We start from the raw sequence: 20772 nt of genomic DNA on the forward strand, positions 1-20772 counted from the left end.
CTCTCCATTTCTTCCCTAAAGACTCCTTGCTCTAATCCCTCGTTGTAACCTTCTCTCTCCAGCCTGGCCCCTGTCCCTGCCACAGACTCATCCCATCCCCTGCTCCTCTTTGGCCAGCCCAGAGTTCCATTCTCTGCCTTCCTGCACCTCAGGAAGAAGCCCTGGTCCCTCCACAAAGACATCAATCCACTTTTTATCTCCAGTCAGCACTGGCATCTTCATAGGCTGACAGAAGGCAAGCGCTACATGTCATCCCAAAAAAGCCTTTCCCTGCTTTTCCTCAGCAGTTAAATCCATCACAGAGTCTGGGAAGCAGATGTAAGAGATGCACAGCAACAGGAGGAAGATGGGAAACTCGTGAATCCCATTGCACCTCACCAAGCACATGAATGCTCCCATCTCACTATATTTTCCTTGCTTCTCCTTTCCCAGTTTGCTTGGCCCCAACGTCATGTTGGGGAGAGGGGTTGGAAAGCCAATTAGCCAAGCAGGAAACTAGTGCTGAGCTTCTCAGGGAAGGTAGCCTGAACACACTGGGAGCAAGGTTACATGAGCAGGCAACATTTCTTGTGAGGGAAATGTAAAAAAATCCAACCCTGGAACGAAACCCACCTTCACAGCGAATAAATAAATTTCCTCTGCTGCTTATTATCATTAAAACTTCTGTGGCTTGACACTTCACTAAATTATAGATAAAAGGAAAAATGGTCTTCCTGAGCTCAGAAAAGCAGGCTGCTGCCAGAGCCCTGTGTTTACAGCAGCTAATGAAAAGAAAGCCTGCCATTAGCCTGCAGCACTCGCCCCACCTCGGCGGGGAACAGAGCTACCTGCACTCCCAGCCCTGGGAGCAGCAGCTGGGCACCACGAGGGACCAGAGCTGGGGACAGGCAGGGGCAGTGGGCTGGCACAGGGAGGTGCTCACGTGGGGAACCAAAGGGCCCACGCCATCAGCGTGCCAGCAGAGATGGCAGCTGCCACCTCTCAGGCTGCACGGAGCCTCCGGGCCGCAGCGGGAGGTGAGGCTGACATGCTCCAGCTACTCCTCATCAAATGACACAAAAACACTCAGCCTGGGAGACAGACGGCACCAAGCAGGACCTGCCAGGCTGCTCCCTCCCCACCATGTCCGTGGGGTGGGCATGGGGAGCAGGGAGACAGCAGGTGAGGGACACACCTGAGCGTGGGCACAGCAGCACCTCTGCCCAAAAAGCTGTTTGCAGCACCTGAGCACAGGGAGGAACCATGCTCTGAGAAGAGACCTGCCTGCAGCCACACGTGAGCCGTGGCATGATGTGCCTCCTGACAGCCCAAGGCATGCTTGGCTGGGGGGGACAGGGAACTGGTGGTGACTTCAGCCAGCCAGAGCCCAGTGAAGCCTGCTCGCTACACTCCACACTTATAATCACTCCCAAAGCAGAAACACACTTTGCCTTTGACAGTTAGTCAAAATAAACAGGAATGTCTGCACACAAAAGTTACATTTTAACCATTCTTCTCAATACATTATGTTCTTAAAAAGAAGTATCTTTTGCTGGTCACTGTGAGGAATATTTTCAAATGAAAAGACTAACCACCACAAAGCTCTGAGTGCTTCGGAGTGCAGCAGGCATTCCTTCATTATTCTGAGACAGCAAATTACCCACAATTATCAACACGCACAACTGGATACAGCAAACATTTAGCCAAAGCCCATGGATTGCGGTTGCAGGGAGGTTGGATGGCAGATGTCCTAGAGAACTACTCATGTGAGAAACCCCCAGACAGCACCCGGCTAGTGGTGCTGTAAAACAAATCCATTCACGCTGCAGAGCACAGCCAGTGCCAGGAATCACTGCAGCTCAGAAAGTTAGTATCCACAGAATCTTAGAGAGCTTTGGGTTGGAAGAGACCTTGGAGATGGTATCATTCCAAAGCCCCTGCCATGGGCCCGACACCTTTCACCAGCTCAGGCTGCTCAGAGACCCATCCAGCCTGGCCTTGAGCATTTCCAGGGATAGTGCAGGTATTGCAGCTGTCAAACAGGCAGCTGGGCAGGCGAGCTGCACAGCAGGAGAGGTGGAAGAAAAAAGGCACTGCTGGCAGTGAAAGCAGCCTGGGCACCCCACAGGCAAGCTGCCACCCGTGCCTAGAGCCAGCTTGCAGCCAGGAGAGCACAGGCACCCCGAGAGCCAGGCTGGGGCTGCAAGGTGGAGGAGCTTGTTCCAAGGGCAGGGCAGGAGAGGCAGGGAGCACACTGCAGGCTGGGCTGGCAGGGAGCCGGGAGGTCCCAGGGCAGCAGGGTCAGAGGCCAGGCGGCTGCGGGGAGCGGGGCAGAGCCGCAGGGACCTGTCCGTGGTGCTGAAGAGCCCGCGGGGCGCAGGGCACGGCCCCAGGGACACCCGGGCACCAGCGCAGCTCCCTGCCGAGCGTGGCTTCGGGCACGCTGGAGAACAGCAGGCATGAAACACGGTCATCCTCAGGCAGCAGCATGGCTAAAGACACCGTCACCCACAGCTCCCCGCGGAGACACACCTCTGGCTCTCACTGGCAGCCCTCTAAACACCCCAGGTCCGACGTAATTCACACCTCCTCCCTTCCCAAATACAAATAAGGGAAGGGGTTGGTGGGAAACTCCACCCTTTGACCAGTATTCTAATAAAATTTTATAATTCCAATAAAACTCACGACTGCCTAACTTATGACATTTAAATTCCTGCCTTGTCACACACCATCATGAATTAATGTCCCATCATTCATGCCCTGTCGTATCTTATTGCTCAAATACCATATGATTTTAATGTTTCTATTTTTCTGCCCTGGTGCTTATTGCCAGTATATCAAAAAGGGAAAACCAGCCCTGTAATCATACTCTTAGAAAACCAGGAGCATGGAAAGAAAAATCCCAGGACAGATAACTTCTGTGGTCACTTAACTTCCACTCATGCTGCCGTGACTGTTCATTCCCCCAGCAGCTTTCAAGCAGGTTTCCATGTCCTCAGGTATCCCCTCCCAGGGAGGGTTCCTCTTCCCTCTGCAGCCCCTCTCACACTGGCAAGGGCAGGTAAGAGATGCTTTGCAGCGCAGGGTTTGGGGAGGAAGTGAGAGGGACAATCAGAGGCTCTTTCTGGAGCCCCTCCCTGCTGCAGTGATCTCAGAAGCCTGGGAACAAAAGCCATTCCTTGTCATGCCCAAATCTCCAGAAATCAGCTCATTCTGTGCTAGTGGTGGTCACTGAGATGTGGTGAGCTTTCACCAAGGTACAATTATGTCTCATTTTCAGGATCACATCCAGGAGGAATGTTGTGCTTCTCTTTCAGGGGGAGCTCACCAAAAGATATCCATCAGGCCATTGTTGCACAGCAAAGATTAGGTCAAAGGCTCACTCCCCCAAACCCACCAACTTGTCTGAAGTTCACATTTTACTCCAATCTTGTAAAAAAACCAAAAAAAAACCTCAACCAAACAAAAATATAAATACAAAAACCCACATCCACATACAACAAACCTCACATCATTGTAGGAACAACTTCATTTTACATTCCCAGCATTGCCTGCAGACTTTTTTAAAGAGTAGATGGGAAAAAACAGGACCTTTTCAAAAACCACAGCTGCCCATTTCACATGTCAGTCAAAAGACAATTGATCAAATTTCAGAAAGGGAAATAACTCTCACAATGTAACTGGAAAGATCATCTCAACATTTCAAAGGAAGGAAGGAGAGACAAACCCACAGTAAAATCCTGAGAGCCCAGGTACTAGAGTGGTAGACATTACACAAGAATCCAAGTATGCAAAACTTATTTGTGACAGAATTACTGTAACTCATCTCACATTGCAACAGCATCCCACAGCTCAAGGCCAGGTTTCACTAGAAATCATACAAGGTGTTATGCCTCAAATGCATCAAATAAAAGCAGAGAAAATAAATGTTATTCCAGGTTTTAAGATGGGGAACTGAAGCAGGACAAATCTTGGCATAAAGCATGAAGTGCTTGAGTTGGAAACTCTCTCTCAGGTCCCACCAGAGTATGTCAGTCACAAATGAGTGAGTCAGTCACAAACTCGCTGCTCCCCTTCTATCACAGTACAATAAACTCCCCACAGCCAAGCAGGGCAGCCTGCAGCCAGGAATTAGTTACCCAGCCCTCTGAATGCAGGTCAAATCATTTCAACCCAGCCTGAAGGGAAGCCACAGTCCTGCAGGGAACTGGTGTCTCCTCTGGCCTTGTGCACAGTGGCTGGTAAAATGCAGGACCTACCTCTGCCACTGCAGCAGAAGGAACAGCAGCAGCTAACTCTTATCAGTCACCTGCGGCAGTAACCTGGGAATAAACATGCCATCAAACCCCTGCTGCAAATTAGCATATCAGCAAAGACCTGCACTACACTGGCATCCAGGGGACAAAGCAGATGGGGAGCAGAACAGGAAAGTTTATGGAAGCAGAGATGTTACAGCTGTTTATTTTAGTGGCTGTGCTGTAGGCATGCCCAGAATTTGATAATGCTGGAGACATAAGGGGGAAAATGCCTCCCTAAGTAAATCACTGCACAGTGGTTTGATCTTAGAAGGGACTGGAGCAGAAACATCCTTGGAGTACAAATGGGAACCAGAAGGTACCCAAGCCACTGCCTGCTTAGGGATAGTAAAGGAATATTCACCTAATAGAAGTTAAAGGCTGCTTAAATCTTTCTCATACTTTTTATTTTGTCTATATTCATGGTGAAATTTAGCTCCTATTTAGGAAATGCAAAACAAAACACATTAAACTTTCAAAAGGCGGTTTAGGTAAGTGCATTTTGCTCCACCTTCCCAGTGAACTCAGAGCTCACACACTGTCACACACCGTGCCCGCTGACACACACGGCCTCGTGAGGCTGCATGGACTCAGGAGCATGGATGGGAAATCAAGGCCAGTTCAAACACAAGACTTGGGTTAGGAGGAGACTGCCAGGATGGGTATGACAGCAGGGCAGTGGTGAAAGGACAAAGCAGGAAGAAACCATCAGGGAGGAGGCAAAGGGTTAATAGGACATCCAGAATCAAGTGGAGGGTTGCAGGCAGGCACAGGGCCTGGAACTGGTTATGGAGGACAGCAAGATAAAGAGAGTTTAACCCTGATTTATATCTAAGAATGGGTCTTTCAGAACAAGGCAACAGATTATTAACCACTGAGCAGGGGAAAGTGACCCTCAAGGCATCTGATACTTTGTTTATTTCTGTATTTAGTCTAATATCTCAATCAAACTCCCAGACACACAGAGCAAAGAAAGTGAAGCTTGCCAGCCTTGCAGAGGGCTGCCTGCACACAGGCCTCAGTTTCTGGAGTGTTACTAGTCCTGTCCTGACACAGCACTGACCTCACCAACTTCATTCTACCTCAGCCCCCTTAAATTTCAGGGGATGCAGCCTTTTGTTTTTCCTATCTAAACCTAGACCTGTAACATGACTCTGGGAATCCCCATGCCAGAGCTACAAACTACATTCGGCACCAAGGTACCAGTTCATCTGACACTACACAACTGCCTTGAACCAAACCAGAACACTGAAGCCAACCCCATCCTCAGAAAACACCACGATCGACAAAGGACATTCTGGGAAGCTCCAGATTAATCACAGTTCAAATTTTCCCATGAAAAGAAGCCCATGGATCATCCAGCTCAGTCTTTCAACAGCCAAAGCATTGAAGATCCCTGCAGCATTCCTGCCAGCACCTTCCAGTTACTCCCCTGTCCTCATTTTGGGGAGAAAGAGACCAGCATGATCACACAGATGAAAACCCCTGTGAAGCTGGTCATCTGACCACACCATACTCAAAAAACAATTACAAACAGCATCTTTAAGACCTCTGGGTGAAGACTGGGTGGGAAAGCTCGATCTTTAACCCTGTCCTCACTCTGGCAGACAGCACTGAGAGTGCTCTGATAGAAGCTGTGTTTGGGCTGGCCCACAAACTAATTTTGAGCATGTATAAACCTCCAGAAGACAGTTTAAGAAGAGCCTCTGATGCAGACAGAAATGGCAATTATTAATTTTCTAAATAGAAATCTGACTGCTTAAGCCTTATTTAAAAGCATGCCTGTCTCTGTAATTACACAGCCTTAATTTGTTTTCTTTACTACACAATAAATAAGGTGTGCACAATTACCCTCTGCAAATACAAGGCAGTGCCTCCTGACTGGCTGGTTGAGTGCACAGCCACCCAGGAAAACATTCAGAGGGAATCACAGCCTCTTAAGTACCTGCTCCCAGGAAAGGGTGACTCAGGCACTGCAAATATCGACTGGTCTGGCTGCAGGCACAGCCTGCTGGGACCCTGCACCCCTGCATGCACAGCTCTCCTGTCCCACAGCCAGGGACAGTCCTCCCCCCATGCACCAATTCCTGGTGCACTGTGAAGCTGAATTCTCCTGTGGATTTCCCAGTGCCTTATGAGGAGCATGTTAATGCTGGATTCTTCCTTACAAGGCACTACAACAACTTCTATTTACTCTGCCTCTGCCTAGTTTCATGATAGGCGTAGGAAGTCAATAACCTCACAACTTGTAACCCTCTATCAAGTTCAAATAAATTGGCCAAAGGTCTCCAGTGTCATTAGGAGGACAGAGAGAGTGAGAGCTTTCGAGTTTCTTTCCTCACTAAGCTGTGCTAGACACAGCAACACAGTATATATGTACTCAGATGGTTTATATACCTCAAATTTAGGAACCATACCATCCCAGAGTTTTCTTGCACAGCCTCAAGCTAAAAACTGGGGTTTTCTGTCAACACAAACATTTCCTCTGTTCAGCTGCATCACCTTCTAATACTAACATCTATAAACCTTGGCTACAAAGGCTCAGCCTTCCACAGCCTAGAGCTGTTGGTCCCCACATCCAGTGCATGAGATTGCCCAGGACCATCCCTGTAATAGCCAAAGGGCTGTCAAACAAGCACAGAGATTGGACCAGGAACCTACCAGTGCAACTTCTCACAGTGAGAGGATCTCAGGTAAGGAACACTGGAAGATATCCAGATCAGACACAGCCAGCACCCAGCCAGTATTTGTTTTAGAAGGACTGAACTGTCTCAGCCCAACCACTAGCAGAAGAGGTAGATCCATTCTGCAAAACCCATTGTCATATTTTGGATTGTCTCTGTAGCAGTGATAGGCTTCACATCACCAATGATCAGACAGGCTGTGGAATCCTAATTGTCCTCATTCAAGGAGAAGGAAGAGGAAACCAAAACTATTATCAATTCACACCTCTGGCCCACAGTCACCCACTGCTCCTCCACTGATTTTGCCGGCCTCAAGTCCCTTGCACTTACTACATCTAATTTCAAACCCTAAAAGGACAGACATGACCCTGCCAGGCTGCACTTCGGAGCACCCTGAGGTCTATCACTTGAGCAGCTGAATGCTGAAAATTCCCTTCATGGGTTTCCTGCCTTTCCTTCCTGACTCTGTGATGGGGAAGGGGGGGAAAAACCAAGCCAAGCTTCACCCAAACCCTCACAAACCTGAGCTCCTGCAATTAGAGCTGGGATAAGTGATCTGCTTGTGATTGCACAGCTGGGGGCTGAAGACAAGCGCGTGCACAGAGGAAGGGCCAGAAATAGATGTTACTGGGAGAAGGCAGAGCTATCTGGCCCATCTGAGAGGAGGAAACCTTGCTGAAAGGCACTGGGAAAAAACTCAGTTCAGCAGGAAGTTTCAGTTTAACCCAGGATGGGAAGGGAGGCGTGTGTGGGGTGGAAATAAACTTTGGAGACCTCAGAATTTGTACACAAGCTTCAAGTGAAAAGCTGCTCAGACCCAGCTTGTAACACCCTGCAGAGGTCCAGCCTGGGGCCCCCACCACCCTGTGCCAACCCTCCCTGGCAGTGAAGACAGTCTGTCATTTCTAAGACACATTTGTCATCTTATTGACTCAGCTCCACCAGCAACCATCCAAACAGCCACCAAAGGAGAAAGAAAACCAGAGTGGCAGTGAAAATGGGTAACAGTAACCCAACAAGCCTTAAGCACCATCCCACAGTCCCAGCCCTGCACACCACCCATCAGGAGAGGATTGGGACAGTATCCTTCACTCCCATCCGCTACAGTACCTGGCTACAGCAGCCCAAGACTTACAGCAGAGTGACATTTCCATTAATCCTTTTATCCCTGGCTCCTACGTGCAGAGGCTGCAGAAAATGTCAGGCCTTCGAGCTGAGCTCCCAGGGAGGCAGAGCAGCCAAGGAGGCACCTTGATGTGCTGGCAGAGTGTTGAGGCCATGGAGGGGATGCCAGGTGGCACCAGGCACCTGCCAGGCTGTGCAGAGCCTCGGGAGCCACCCTGGCTGCAAGGGAGCAGTGGCATCATGGTCTGAGAGCCTTTGGGAAGCAGCAGGGAGTCACCAGCTCTGCAAGCACCGGGTCTCCATCCTCGACTGTCCGGCATCCCCCACGGGGAACATCCACACTGCCAAGTCACAGGAACAGCATCAAAACCCACTAGCAAACACCAAGCAAATAATATACTTACTCGCCTCGAGCTCCAAAAAGCAAGGAAAGAAAGATGTTAAGAACATGATCAATCTTACAGGGCCCAAGCAGTAAACAAACACATATTTCATCACCACGTACCAATCCTAACTCTTGACAGAAGATGGATGTGGGGTTTTTTTCTGCTCACAAAAGTAATTCCAAAAGACAAAAACAAACACTTTGGGGAAAAGCAGCAACAATTGCCTGTGTACACATTAATGGCACATTCAGCCTCAAAGCAAGCATACGTGGCCTTCTAAACTCCTACGACATCCAAACTAATTTCATCAGGAATCAAATGTTATTCATTTTATCTGCTAGATACATAAACAGCAACTGCACAATTGACAAACAACCCTCAAAAAAAAAATAAAAATCAATTGAGAGTGGTTCAGAGAGAAAGCTTCCCAAGAACAAACAACTACAGAAAATACAAAACAAATGCTGCAAATCAAAATAACAAAGAGCAGAAATCAGGACTATCCCAGTGGTCAGTATTAACGAGGGTTTATTATGAAGATATGCAATTCTTTAAGCTCAAAAAGGCTCAGTTCATGCTCACAATGCCCTCAACTATTCATGCCCTTTTCGTACTGCAGATCTTCTATTTAGCAAGTACTTTACTGTCACTTAGCAACTGTAAATGGTTTTCCAAAAAGGAAGCTTTTGGGGTTTTTCAGTTCACATTATCTCTGAGCAGACATCAAAAGACAAATCTATCCCTCTCTGCAGGTCGAATCCATCTCCTTGCCCCAGGAACAAGTCTGTATCGATGGCCCAGTGCACCCACACACTCAAATGGATGCACTTTTTCACTGAAGAAGCCACTAGCACTGCTTTCCAGAAAGCAGGGATAAACACAGCCTCCCATTCAGCCCATCAGCTCGTGCCCGAGGCCAGGGCCTCTCACCAAACCCTTTCCACCTTTCATATCTACAGTGGAGCAGAGAGGGCTTTAATCCTAGACACCGTCACTTGGACAGAATATTTCAAGCCCACGGAGCACCTTGCACAGTGGCCTGAAATTCAGACTTTGCTTTATCACCTTGGGAAAAGTAAATACACATCCAGAAAAGAAACCGGTGCCCTTGGCCTCAGGGATGTGGAAATTCCCCGTGACACCACTCTCCAGCTGACAATGCCATGGACACTTGTGCCATGTCCCAGGGTAACAGGGCTCCAGCCCCTCCAGCACAAAACATCCCTACCCCGTGCCCACTGCAGACACCAGTTTAAGAAGTCAGTAATTAGCAGCAGAGCTGGCAGCCCCATACCCAGGATCTGTGTCAGAAAAGCGGCCTTTGGTTAAAAACTAATGAGCGGGGCAGGCTCTGGCTGTGTGCTGGGGCAGGTGGGGGGTTGTCCCCAAACTCTACAGAAAGGGAAACGTGCAGAAGCCCCCAGGCTGGTGATGATGCAGCCAGAGCTCGTTAGAGTGGCCATCTAAGGCAGGCCAGTTTTTAGGAACCCAAACCCCCCGATTCCCAGCAGAAGCTCTCCCCACCCTGCACTGCAGCCCATTCCACTTCCCTGTGCATTTTGCTTTTCCATCTCCTGCCCTTTCCCACCTCTGCCTCTCTTTTCCCCCATTGGCATTCCCCTTCCCTCTCCTTTCTGTCCCCCACAGGCACTTTGGGAATCTGCCTTGGGAACCACGTTTCCATAGGGAGAAGAGGCAAAAGGGGACAGGAGCAGCTGGCACTTACATGTAGTGCAGGTGGGGGTTCTTGGCAAAGGCTCGCGGCTGGATGTTTCGTAGTCCTGAGTTCCTGATTGTCCTGTGGAGAGATGCAGAAGGTGGCAATGGAGTCCAGGCAGACAATTGCTCTAAAGCCCTGCTCAGTGCACCAGGTGTGCTGTGACTCCAGCCCCACCATTCCCAGGAAGAACATCGCTCCCAGGGCAGCCTCGACCAGCCACAGAGCTAGGAGCAAAGAGGAATTTGGGCTTTTCACCTCCATCTGACGTGGTAACATGGCCCAGGTTCAGTGTGGAGCAGCTTCTGGGAGAGGCTCTGCTCCCACATCCACCAAGGCTTGCTGGGGGGGCACAGGCCATCTCCTCTCCTCTGCTCTCCCTGCACCTCCACAAGCAGGACTGTGCAGCAGACCTAACCACAGCAAAGTCCTCTCCCATCTCCATACCCAAGAGGAAACCCTGCTGCTTGCAGCTCTGATAAGGAAGGGTATTTCCCATAGGAAATTCTAAATCTTGAAGGGAGAAGAATCCTTTCCACAGCCTGCTTTGGAAAAGCTCTATCAGTACTGTGATACAAGGATATTGATAGGATTTGTCAGTACTCTCAAACACATGGTGTGACTACTGGGGATGGTGCTTTGCAGGGCCAGGAGTTAAACTTGATGGTTTCTGTAGGTCCCTTCCAGCTCAGCGTGTTCTGTGATTCTGTAAATATCTGCTGTCTCTGCTGCTTTGTTAGGTGAGGAGAGAACAACAGCCAGCTTACAAGGGTTTTGTGTGTTAAAAGTGCAGCTTGCTGGAATTTGGTTACTGAGTGCTCAGCCCCACACAGCTCCTCCAGCCCACATGGGAGCTGCACTTACTGTAAAGCTCCCAGTGAAACACATTATTAGTCTCTGATTAGCCCTGAGCAACACTGCATCTCACATACACAGCATCCAGGGTGTTCACAGATCCAGAGGATGTAGGAGGGGGAATTAAGAGATTGGGTGGCATCCTTGCTTGGCCAGGCTTCCTAAGCAAATGCAAAGTCCCTTCAATCCCTTGGTTTCCCTTCCATGACACACAAAACTGACCTCTCTCCATGCTCAGAGAGCTGTGCAGGGAGATGCAATTCCCTTATTGCACAGCACCACCATGATGGTAACTGCACTAAACGAGGACCAAGAGCCCAGAAATGAAGGATTGGTGGAGACAGCTGGAATTTTACATTGTGGGGCTGGAATGAGTCAGAGCAACACATAAGCCCAGAACCAGAACAGCAGGGGAGAGAGGAGAGGTCAGGGCTGATGTGTGTTGACAGAGCTGTCAAGAGCTAGCAATCCTCCTTCTCTCAGACCCAGCCAAGACCAAAAAGCATTTCATCTCCATTTTGTGGACTCCCATAGCAAAACACAGTAGATCCAGCAGCTTAAACTGGCAGCATGGAGGCTGCAGAGGGAAGGAAGCCGTGGCTCTGCTGGAAGGAAGGGGCTGCCCAGGCTCATTCCCCTCCCTGATGCACAGGACATACTCACAGCCTCTGGAGTCCCGTGTACAGCTCCATGTCAACGGCGTTCAGTGTCTGCAAGTTCTTCCAGTTCTCTATGTGTCTGTGGAGAAGAAGGAAAGGCTCAGCTGTGGCACAACCAGATGGTTGCTGAGCTCATGCCAGGGACAGCACACAGAGGGAGGATGCCATACCCTACCACCCAGCCCCATTCTGTTTTCCCAGCATTTTGGAAAAGTCGAATTACATGGGTTTACCCGCAGTTTCAAGCACGGAATGTGCAACCAAGCCACCGAATATCCTTGCCCAAGTCATTGCCCCTCACTGCATACATCAGTGAACAAAGACACAATTGAAATTGGTCATGCAAAAAGAGTGAAAGCAAATAAAACCTCTCTACAAAAACTTAGAGCCTAAATGAAAAAAAGTCATATATTTATCCAGTCTCTAACTGGGTTGGATAAACAGGGTCCTGGTCTTTGCTGGCTGGAAGCGCTGCTGGCAGGAGAGCACCAAGCTTAGTTTGGAAACATTGCCTTTATTACAAATTCCTCAGTCGCCTGGGGCAGTCTGGCAGGTATGTTATAGAGAACAAAAACAGAAATAGATCTGTCACCGCAGGATCGTTTTCAGTAAATATTAGAGGCGGGGGAAGGTGACAGATCAGCAGCCCCAGAGAACAGGGTCCCCTGTTACCAGCGGCACAGGAGTGATGCTGGCAGCAGTGTGGCTGCCTGGCTGTGGCCACAGGCCTCTGCTGAGAGGCTGCAGTGCTGTGTGGTGTGAAAGGAGTTCAGTCCTCACCTCCCAGGCAGTCTTTGGACAGTTATGGCTTTCTCCCAGATTAAACTCAGACACCGTCCCACCAGAAACACAAACATTTTCAGGAGGGTCTTTTCTGAGAAGCAGGTGGAGGTAGTCCTCTCTGAAAGTCAACTGAGATGGGAGAAACCATCTGGCAGGTCCCCTTGGACAATATGTGAAAGAAGCCCAACTTTGAAGTCTCTGAACACGTGCACCCAAGCTCACATCTGCCTTGATGCAACAGTTGGCGTTGGACTTTCCAACACCAACTTTCTTTTGGCGTTGGATTTTCTCCAGTTCCCTGGAGAGGGGAAACACCTCCAAGTGATAAAGAGCTGGAGTGATGAGAAAACACTGAGAACTATCCTGTGCTTCTAGGCAAGAAGGTTTCAGGACCCCACATGGTGGTAGGGTGAGCAGGAGAGGGATCTTAGACCACTGATAGAGCAGTCACAGGCGCCACGAGCTCCTCCTCCAGCATTTGCTACGCCTTGTGTTTGCACAAGAACTGATGAATTGGCATGAGAGAAGTACATGGACCTACTTGAGCCACACCCCAAATAACATTCAGCTCAAAAAAAAGTCAAATACAAAGCCTGGACTAAATTTCCTTATATTTCTCTGCTCTCACCACGCAATCCAAAGCAGAGACCCACAAGAGTCACCTCTGCTTTCCACATGTTCCATAATCTGTCTGCATGCCCAGAGGGGTTATTCTAAGGACACAGCACAAGCTCCCAAGTGCTGCTGCATGACAGGGTAAGTCACAGTTCATCCCCAATGCCCTGCTCATCAGCTTGGATCGCCTGTGTCCCAGACAGAATCAGAAACAGGACATTATTACAGCCACTTCGTGTTCCCTGCCAATGTCTATGGCCCCTTTGAACAATTCCAGAACAAAACACAGACTGGGAGGAGTCAGTCAGGAGATCCAAGAGCTCAGTGAAACCCTTTGGAGTCAAGGCAGGGCTGCCAGCTCAGGCCCTGGGCCACAAGAATGAGCAAGGCTGGAAACACAGCCTGAAAACATTTCCCACCTGCAACTCCCACAAAGCAAAGTGAGGCTCCTCCAAGAGAAAGGAAGAACATGGGAAGGAGGAATAGGATGATGTTGGTTTACCACCAGGTCAAGCTGAAGCTTCAGCATCCAAGCAATGACCTTCAGGGGGGGATGGAACAGCCCTGAGCCAGGAGTTATGGAGCAACCACAGCTGGGAAGGAGGCGGCGGCCAGATTGGCTCTTGTTTTATTGATTGTGTTTGCTAAAAAAAGTCAAGGTTATTTTTGACCTGACACTCAAAGCCATGTGGGCAGCATTCTAGAGGAGACAGAAAAAGACCTGAGCTTGTTCCCAGTGACATGCCCAGGCGTGAATCTCCTATGACTCAGCACAGGTGTACAGGGGTCCCCATGGCAAGCCCCCCACCCTCCCAGTGAGATAACACTAGACTGTAAATACAGCTCCACAACCTGTATTCCAGCCTCCCAAACAAAGCCCAAGAGCTTTCTGAGCCAGATATACTTTAGTTCATTATTTAACAAAGACATACCACACCCACAGAGGGACAAGAAAAAAAAAGCAGTGGAAAAACACATGCACACACATATATAGGATAATCCCCCAAAGCAGCAGCTGCTTTATGTAGAGTGCAATGCAGGGAAATAACAATTAGGTGCATAGGTCAGCAAGGGTCTTCAAGTCCTTTAAAGTACACAAACACCACCCTTCTCAGAGATTTGCAGAAATGTTTTTTCCCCTTTTCTGTCTGATTTCTCAACTTAGCATTAGTTGTAGCCTTGCTCCTAAAAGTGACAAATCAGTCTTGGCTTACAGGCACCTCAAATATACACCAGGAAAAATATTTTCTTTGCTTCCCTATTGCTTTAGAAAGAATAGTAACTTTGCACTGGCTGGGTTACCTGAACCCTTTCAAAAAACAAAATAGAAATGCATCTTATTCTGAAAGCTCGAGGAGTCAAGCTGTGATTGCAAAATTGGCAGTGGTTGCACAGGAAAGCAAACCAACCAAGTGGAGAAACTCCACCCCTGAAACTTAAGTCCCTCTCATATCCTTCAGTATCTCAACTAGCTCCCCTTCTTTTCCTTCCAGGGTTTTGCTTGCCCTAGAAATTTTATATCCTCCCACTTGCTGCCAAAGACTGAGACCTTCCCTCCTCCTCTGCCTCAGTTCATTAACCCAGCAGGAACACGGGTGCCTGGTTCACACCAAATACAGCTGTGACAGCCCCCAGCCCTGCCCTGGTCTCCTCAGACAGGTGTTGAGCTATGAATTACAGTCAGTGGACTACAGTTTATTCTTCCCTGCACATCTCTAAGTACGTGTTCCTGTGGCATTCCTCAGTTATTACTAAAGTAAACTCTCTTCTGCAGGACCCAATAGCTTCAAGAACATTCACAAATCCTCACCACATGCAGATCCACCTAGACTCATGTCCAGCTTCTAATTGAAACCATATGAGGTGCATCACTAACACAGATGATGTTGTTCACTTACTTTTTGGGTGGAGAATGGAGGGTAGGGCATGTTTGTTTAAATACTCACTTCCATCCCACACTCCTTGTACATTAGAAGGGTCCTGCTGGTCCAAGTCCCCTTGCTTGCACTGCAGAACTGAATTACACCACACTTTCTACAGACCAAGCGAATTCCACCTTGGGAGATACAGGGGCTTTGCCCTCCCAACTCAGACTGAAACACTGTACTTCTCATTCCTTACCCAAATGTACTCACTTGCATTTTACATCCATTTTCTCTTGTGTCAAAACTAGTTTTGCTTAAGCAGCATTTTTTCTTTCCTGGCACTTCTTCCTCCCTCCTTTGCAAGCGGGAGCCAGGCCCACCCAGCTATCATTTACAAGCTACTTGATGCCAGGTCTCTTAAGGCAGCACATCTGTACCTGTGAAGTGCAAGGCAAATTGTCTCAAGTGCCCTGAAGAGACACTAACTCAGGTCCCAGAAGTGATGTAGATATATTGCTCAGGCACAGTCCTGGCAGTGAGGTTATTTTGCTTCTGATTTCAGACCCGGCACAACTAACGCTCACACTTGGTGATCAGTGCAAGAACCACCACGGCGACAGACACATGGGAAATGGTTATCTATTTTCTTTATCAGCCTATTTTATGTCCCTTTTCCTTGAGTAAGAGTGACCAGAAACTCCGAGCAGTCTCCAGGAGATCTCACTTGGGTAACAGCATGAGCAGCTCCCAGGTTACACTGAAAAAACCACGAGTGGCAGTGTGAGATCACACTGGCCTTTATAACAGCCCCTTCAGCCAGGAGGCTTGTGTTCTCCCCTTTAGTAAACACTGCACCAAGCATTTCTATCCAGCAGGTCATTTCCAACAGACATGGTTTTCTAGCCAGTAGCAAAAGCCTTGTTACACCCACATTTATATTCACTCCACTTGGTATTGCAGTGTCTCTTGGATTTGTTACTGCTGCTCTTCCCACTGACCACCCTCAACTGGCTTTGTGTCCCCACAGCTCCAGCAGAAAAGCACATGAGGACACTCCTGCATGAGGACACTCCTGCCTCTTTTGCAAGCATCCTCAATAGAAGCATGAGCCAGCATCACCTCCAAGGAGCCTCAGCAGTTCTCATCCTTCAACACCTCCCACCATGACTTCACCTAGCACACCTGGGCCAGACAGTGTCTTCTCCAGAAAAACAAACCACTTGTAATGTAGTGCAGCATCACATTAACCTCTCATCACAAAGTCATCTCTGTGCTGAGGAAATTAGCTGCCTTTCCAAAGGAAGGCATAGGCTTAGCCTGAGAAAAGCTAGCTTTAGGACACCAGCCTCACATCTCATGTACCCACAGACATGCTTTACAACTTGTTGAAAGCCTTGTAAGCCACTGCAGTCAGAGCAGTGGTCAATCCCCAGCTCTGTGCTGTGTCCCAGTTTACAGCAAACCTGTGAAGCGTGAAGCCCTGTTTGTCAGCTCAGCAGCCTGCAAGCATCTAATCCCTCTCCTCATCTCACAGATCTCGTGTGGAGCCAGCAAGGCAGCCAGGTGTCTCTGCCCTGGCATCACACAGAGACCAGAGACCTTGCTGACCATAAGGTCACCACCTCACAGGGTTTAGGTAACAGCAGGTCTTGAGAAGTGCCAGGACCTTGTCCTGCTTGCTGGAAGGGGGCTGGTAGCCAACAGACCTGTGGGAACAGCAATTCCTTTCATTCCCAGGAGGAATGCTTTGTCTGACAAAAAGATGACAAGCTTGTGTCATCTTCTTGAGTCTGCACAGCTTCACGTGCTTCCCTTCCAGCCCAGGGCCAGCACAGCAAGGGAGACTGGAATATCCACTGGGATTCCAACACAGCCAGGCTCATTTCACCCCACAAGGCAGAGCTGAAGAAGCAGCCTCATTTACCAAGTGATTAACTTGAGGCTACTGAATGTGTCTGGCCTCCCTTCAGCCCCCTCGTACAAGGATAACATTTGTCTCATCTCCCTCAGCTTTTCAAGCATTGTGGTCAATAGCAGAAAAAGGCACCCAAGAAGCACCAAGTGTTACCCAACATGTGTACACGTGTTCCCTGGATCTGTGTCTATCCCAAACTGGAGGGGAGCAATTTTCCCAAGGATGCCATCAGCTCCAATCAGTGCCCAAGCAGATGATGTGTCCCTGCTGTGCAAGTGCCACCATTTGTGTTTAGATACTGTGTGCCAGCAATTAGGCCTCACCCCAACAGACACACAATTATATAATATATATATATATGTATATGTATAGGGAAAACAAGCAGAGCATTTGCCTCCTCTCTCTTGTAGTGCAACGGGAAAATTAATTCGTCACCCAGGCATATTAAACCTTGCAATCCAGACAGACACATTAGCTTTCAATTACCTGATATGTTTAGCATTATAAACAAATCTCCTGGCATGCCAGCTCCAGACCATGCAAATGTGAATTTGATTGCAGCAGGAATAAAGAAAAGACATGTCTGAACCCTTGACCAGAAAGAGCTGCCTCCTCCAAGAAGAGGTGCTGCAGATGTTGATGGGAAGCCCTGAAAGTTAGTGCAGGTCCCACACAGAGCCAGGGCTAAGCACAGCCATTGTGGCTACTGCCAGCTCCTTCTATCCATCCCTCACACCCAACCTGGGGCTGAGAAAGCTATAAAAAATATCAAACATCTTTCACAGTATTATAAGGCACTTATCACATAATTTAATAACTAGAGGCACAAAGGACTTGATTCCCTCAATATGAAATTTATAAAAGTGAATTGGTAACAGAAACTTAAAGGCAAGTGCAGCTGAATAGAGACTTACAAGGACAACATTTTCCCCATTTAAAGCAGTCTTCCCCTTCCCAAAAAGCACGGAAAGGTCACCCAGCAGTGGATCATTAAGGATAATTTGAGGTCAGTGGGAAAAGGGGGGTAGAGAAAGCAAATTCAGCTTTGCAGAAACAATTATGAGCATAACCCCACAGTGTAATTGTGATTTGTCAAGGTAACAATCATAAACCACCACGGAGACACAGCTCCCTCTGCGCTGCTCTCCTGCCAAGGTCATGTTGGGGTACGTGGGTGCTGCAGAGTGGGACAGGCTGTACTCAGCTCCCCTCCCACGGGCCCAGCCACATCCAACCCAGCAATCCAAACCAGACCCTTCCAGAAGGGCTGAGCAGAGGAGAAAGTTCCCAGTCCCCAGCTGAGGAAGATGTGGGAATAATGCTGCTCCCCACAAGCCACTGCACAGTGGCATCTCAAAAATCTTCCTGAGAAACCCAACTGCTAGACACAAGCAAGTCACAGGACACAAAGCATTCAGAGAGGACTCCCCCACAGAACAGTTTCCACATGAGTCCAGACAAGTTTCATTTCCACCCCAACAGCATCTACCTGGCCCCAGGCTGGCCAGGAGCATCCACAGGGTGCAGAAGAGCTGCTACAGCTGCACTGTCTAAAAGGATTGTCATATGGACACATCCTACCATGGAAAATGCCCAGAGAAACAGCTTTAAGCTACCCTGAACAGGTTTGGTTTCTTTTCCCAGGCTCTGCCCTTATTCCATCCTGCTGGCACCCACAGGGACACACAGGAGCTGGACATAAAAAAACAGTGCCAGCACCACCAGAACCTCTTGCTTTGCTTTTGTCCCAGGGACAGGAGATGCTCTCAGGGTGCTCTGAGCCCTGTGTTTGTGCATTCACCAGTTTCCTACTATGATCTCCTCGAGCCTCTGCATCCCCCAGCAGCTCTGGATGATGATTTATGGAGCAGAGAGCATTCCTTTCAGGGACAGTGTGTCAGTGTTACTAGAGGACAGCAGGCTGCCTGGACACAGCATGGACAGATGGCCGCTGCACACAGGAAGCTGTATGTTCCCATTAGCACACGCTGCATCCACAGTTTCTCCGTGTAGGGAATTATTCCCAGGCACATACTTTCACAAGGGAAGCAATAGGTGTAAAGTAGTATAGCAGAGCTGAAGAAGTGCTGTGGGCAGCAGTACAGCTGCCACCACAACAAATACCTGCCCCAATATTCCATCACTATTACTCAGCTAGTCCTGGGTGGGAGCAGCCCTGGGGTCCCAAGCAAGGACTGAGGTATTCAAAATCATTCCAGTGCTGAAGAAATCTCATTTTTCAGAGACAAGCAGCAGTGCAAAAGCCTCAGGGGGAAAATCCCAAGGGCTGCAGCATCTCCTGCACAGGGAAAAGGTTTGAGGGGACAATGCCCCAAAAACCCCTCTGTGGAAGGGCTCCAGCACCCTGCCCACCACCTTGGCACCTCCCAGCTCCTGCACACTCCCTCCCAAGCTCTTTCTTATTTATTCCCACGACTATCTGACCCCTGCACAGTCCCAAACACCATCTAGAGTGAGAAAGCATGAAATGGGATGAGCAGTTTTGTCCTGCAGACATGGATATAAATACACAAACACAGACACCTTGGGTGAATCATCACTAAAAGTGAGAGTTCACTCCCCACCTGCAGCGCTCGCCAAAGCTCGCTCTGCTTTTCCTCAGAGTGGCAAAACCAATTATACTTCCCCAAAAGGGCATTTCTTCCATTACTCTCTGGCAGGAGAACCTACACAGCCAGTCTTCTGTGCCCAGATAGGTGCTTCCCACTGTTGGACATGGATCTGGGGGACATGGAGCAGAGACTCCTGGCTCAGGACTGCTAATGTCAACCTGTGCGTGTGTAATCATACCACATCTCCAAAACAGCATGCAGCTGGCTAGGATAGGAGAGCAACCCAAGGACAGGAAAAAGAAACCTTCCCCTGGGAGTTCTACAGCACACAAACCTCAGGGCAAAGCAGCACCCTTTGGGCTCCTGCACCCATCTAAAGGAAAAGGAAAAGAGTGCCTGCTTTTCAGCAGCTCTGCAAGCACCTGCCGTGCCAAAGGAGAGGATGCTTATCCATAGGATTTTACATGCAGGGAGAGCCAGAAGTGTGCAGCATTTTGTGGTCTTTAAAGATCAAATGGCATTTTAGAGAGGAAGCAGCACCCTGGTCAAAATCGGCTTCAGTAATCACATTCTGCTTCATTAAACCCTTCTTGCAACTTCAAACTGGAAGTCAAATTCCCTCACACTTCCATCTCCAAACAGGTCTGGGGCTTTTCAGAAACTGAATAATAATATTTTTTAAAATATAAATATATATATATATATATATATATATATATACACATATATAAATATGTATATATAAATATATATATAAATATATATATAAATATATATAAATATGTATATATATATAATATATATATAAGTATATGTAAATATGTATATTAATATACTAATACAGGCAAAAAAAGGCTGCCAAGGTCTACTCCAAAGGCAGCTGTTTCTTCCCTGAAGAGCACAGTGCCTACACACATTAGCAAGACAATGAGATGTACTAAGGGTACACCTAGAGTTCAGCTTGGCAGGAATAACTCTTGGTAAAAAGCAGGGCCAAAGAGCATGTGGTAGAAAGGACACCCCCCAAAAAAAGACACAGGGCCTTGGATATGGTCAAGATAATATTCTGATGGAATGTAGTAGCTCAGCTGGGACCCAAAACGAAGCACTATCAGCCACATGCACTCATTGCACTTCACGCTGTGCTTGAAGACAGGAAAACGGATGGAGGAGGAGAAGGAGAAAATAAAATCTCCCACAAACTGGCTGTTACTGTGATGGATGGCACTGGGAATGAGGAGGCAGGAACAAGAGTCCAGCAAAAGCAGAATGAGAGCCAGGAACAGGGCTGTACAAGTGCCATGGCTGGAGGGGGCTGCAG

General features: G+C 48.5%; 1 protein-coding gene across 5 annotated transcripts in view; it reads right to left on the bottom strand.

Moving 5' to 3' along the window:
- Positions 1–20772, bottom strand: part of NTRK3 (neurotrophic receptor tyrosine kinase 3) — a 204480-nt gene that overhangs the window by 159188 nt on the left and 24520 nt on the right. For all 5 annotated transcript variants that reach the window (XM_086848325.1, XM_086848323.1, XM_086848327.1 and 2 more), the window contains exons 2-3: positions 11705–11779; positions 10196–10267 (exon numbers count right to left, since the gene is read on the bottom strand). In XM_086848325.1, the coding sequence (XP_086704451.1) occupies positions 10196–10267; positions 11705–11779 (147 nt within the window). The remainder of the gene's footprint in view (positions 1–10195; positions 10268–11704; positions 11780–20772) is intronic.

The sequence above is a fragment of the Cyanistes caeruleus genome, chromosome 13 (genome assembly GCF_971803275.1).
Source record: "Cyanistes caeruleus chromosome 13, bCyaCae1.hap1.1, whole genome shotgun sequence".
NCBI classification, from domain to species: domain Eukaryota; kingdom Metazoa; phylum Chordata; class Aves; order Passeriformes; family Paridae; genus Cyanistes; species Cyanistes caeruleus.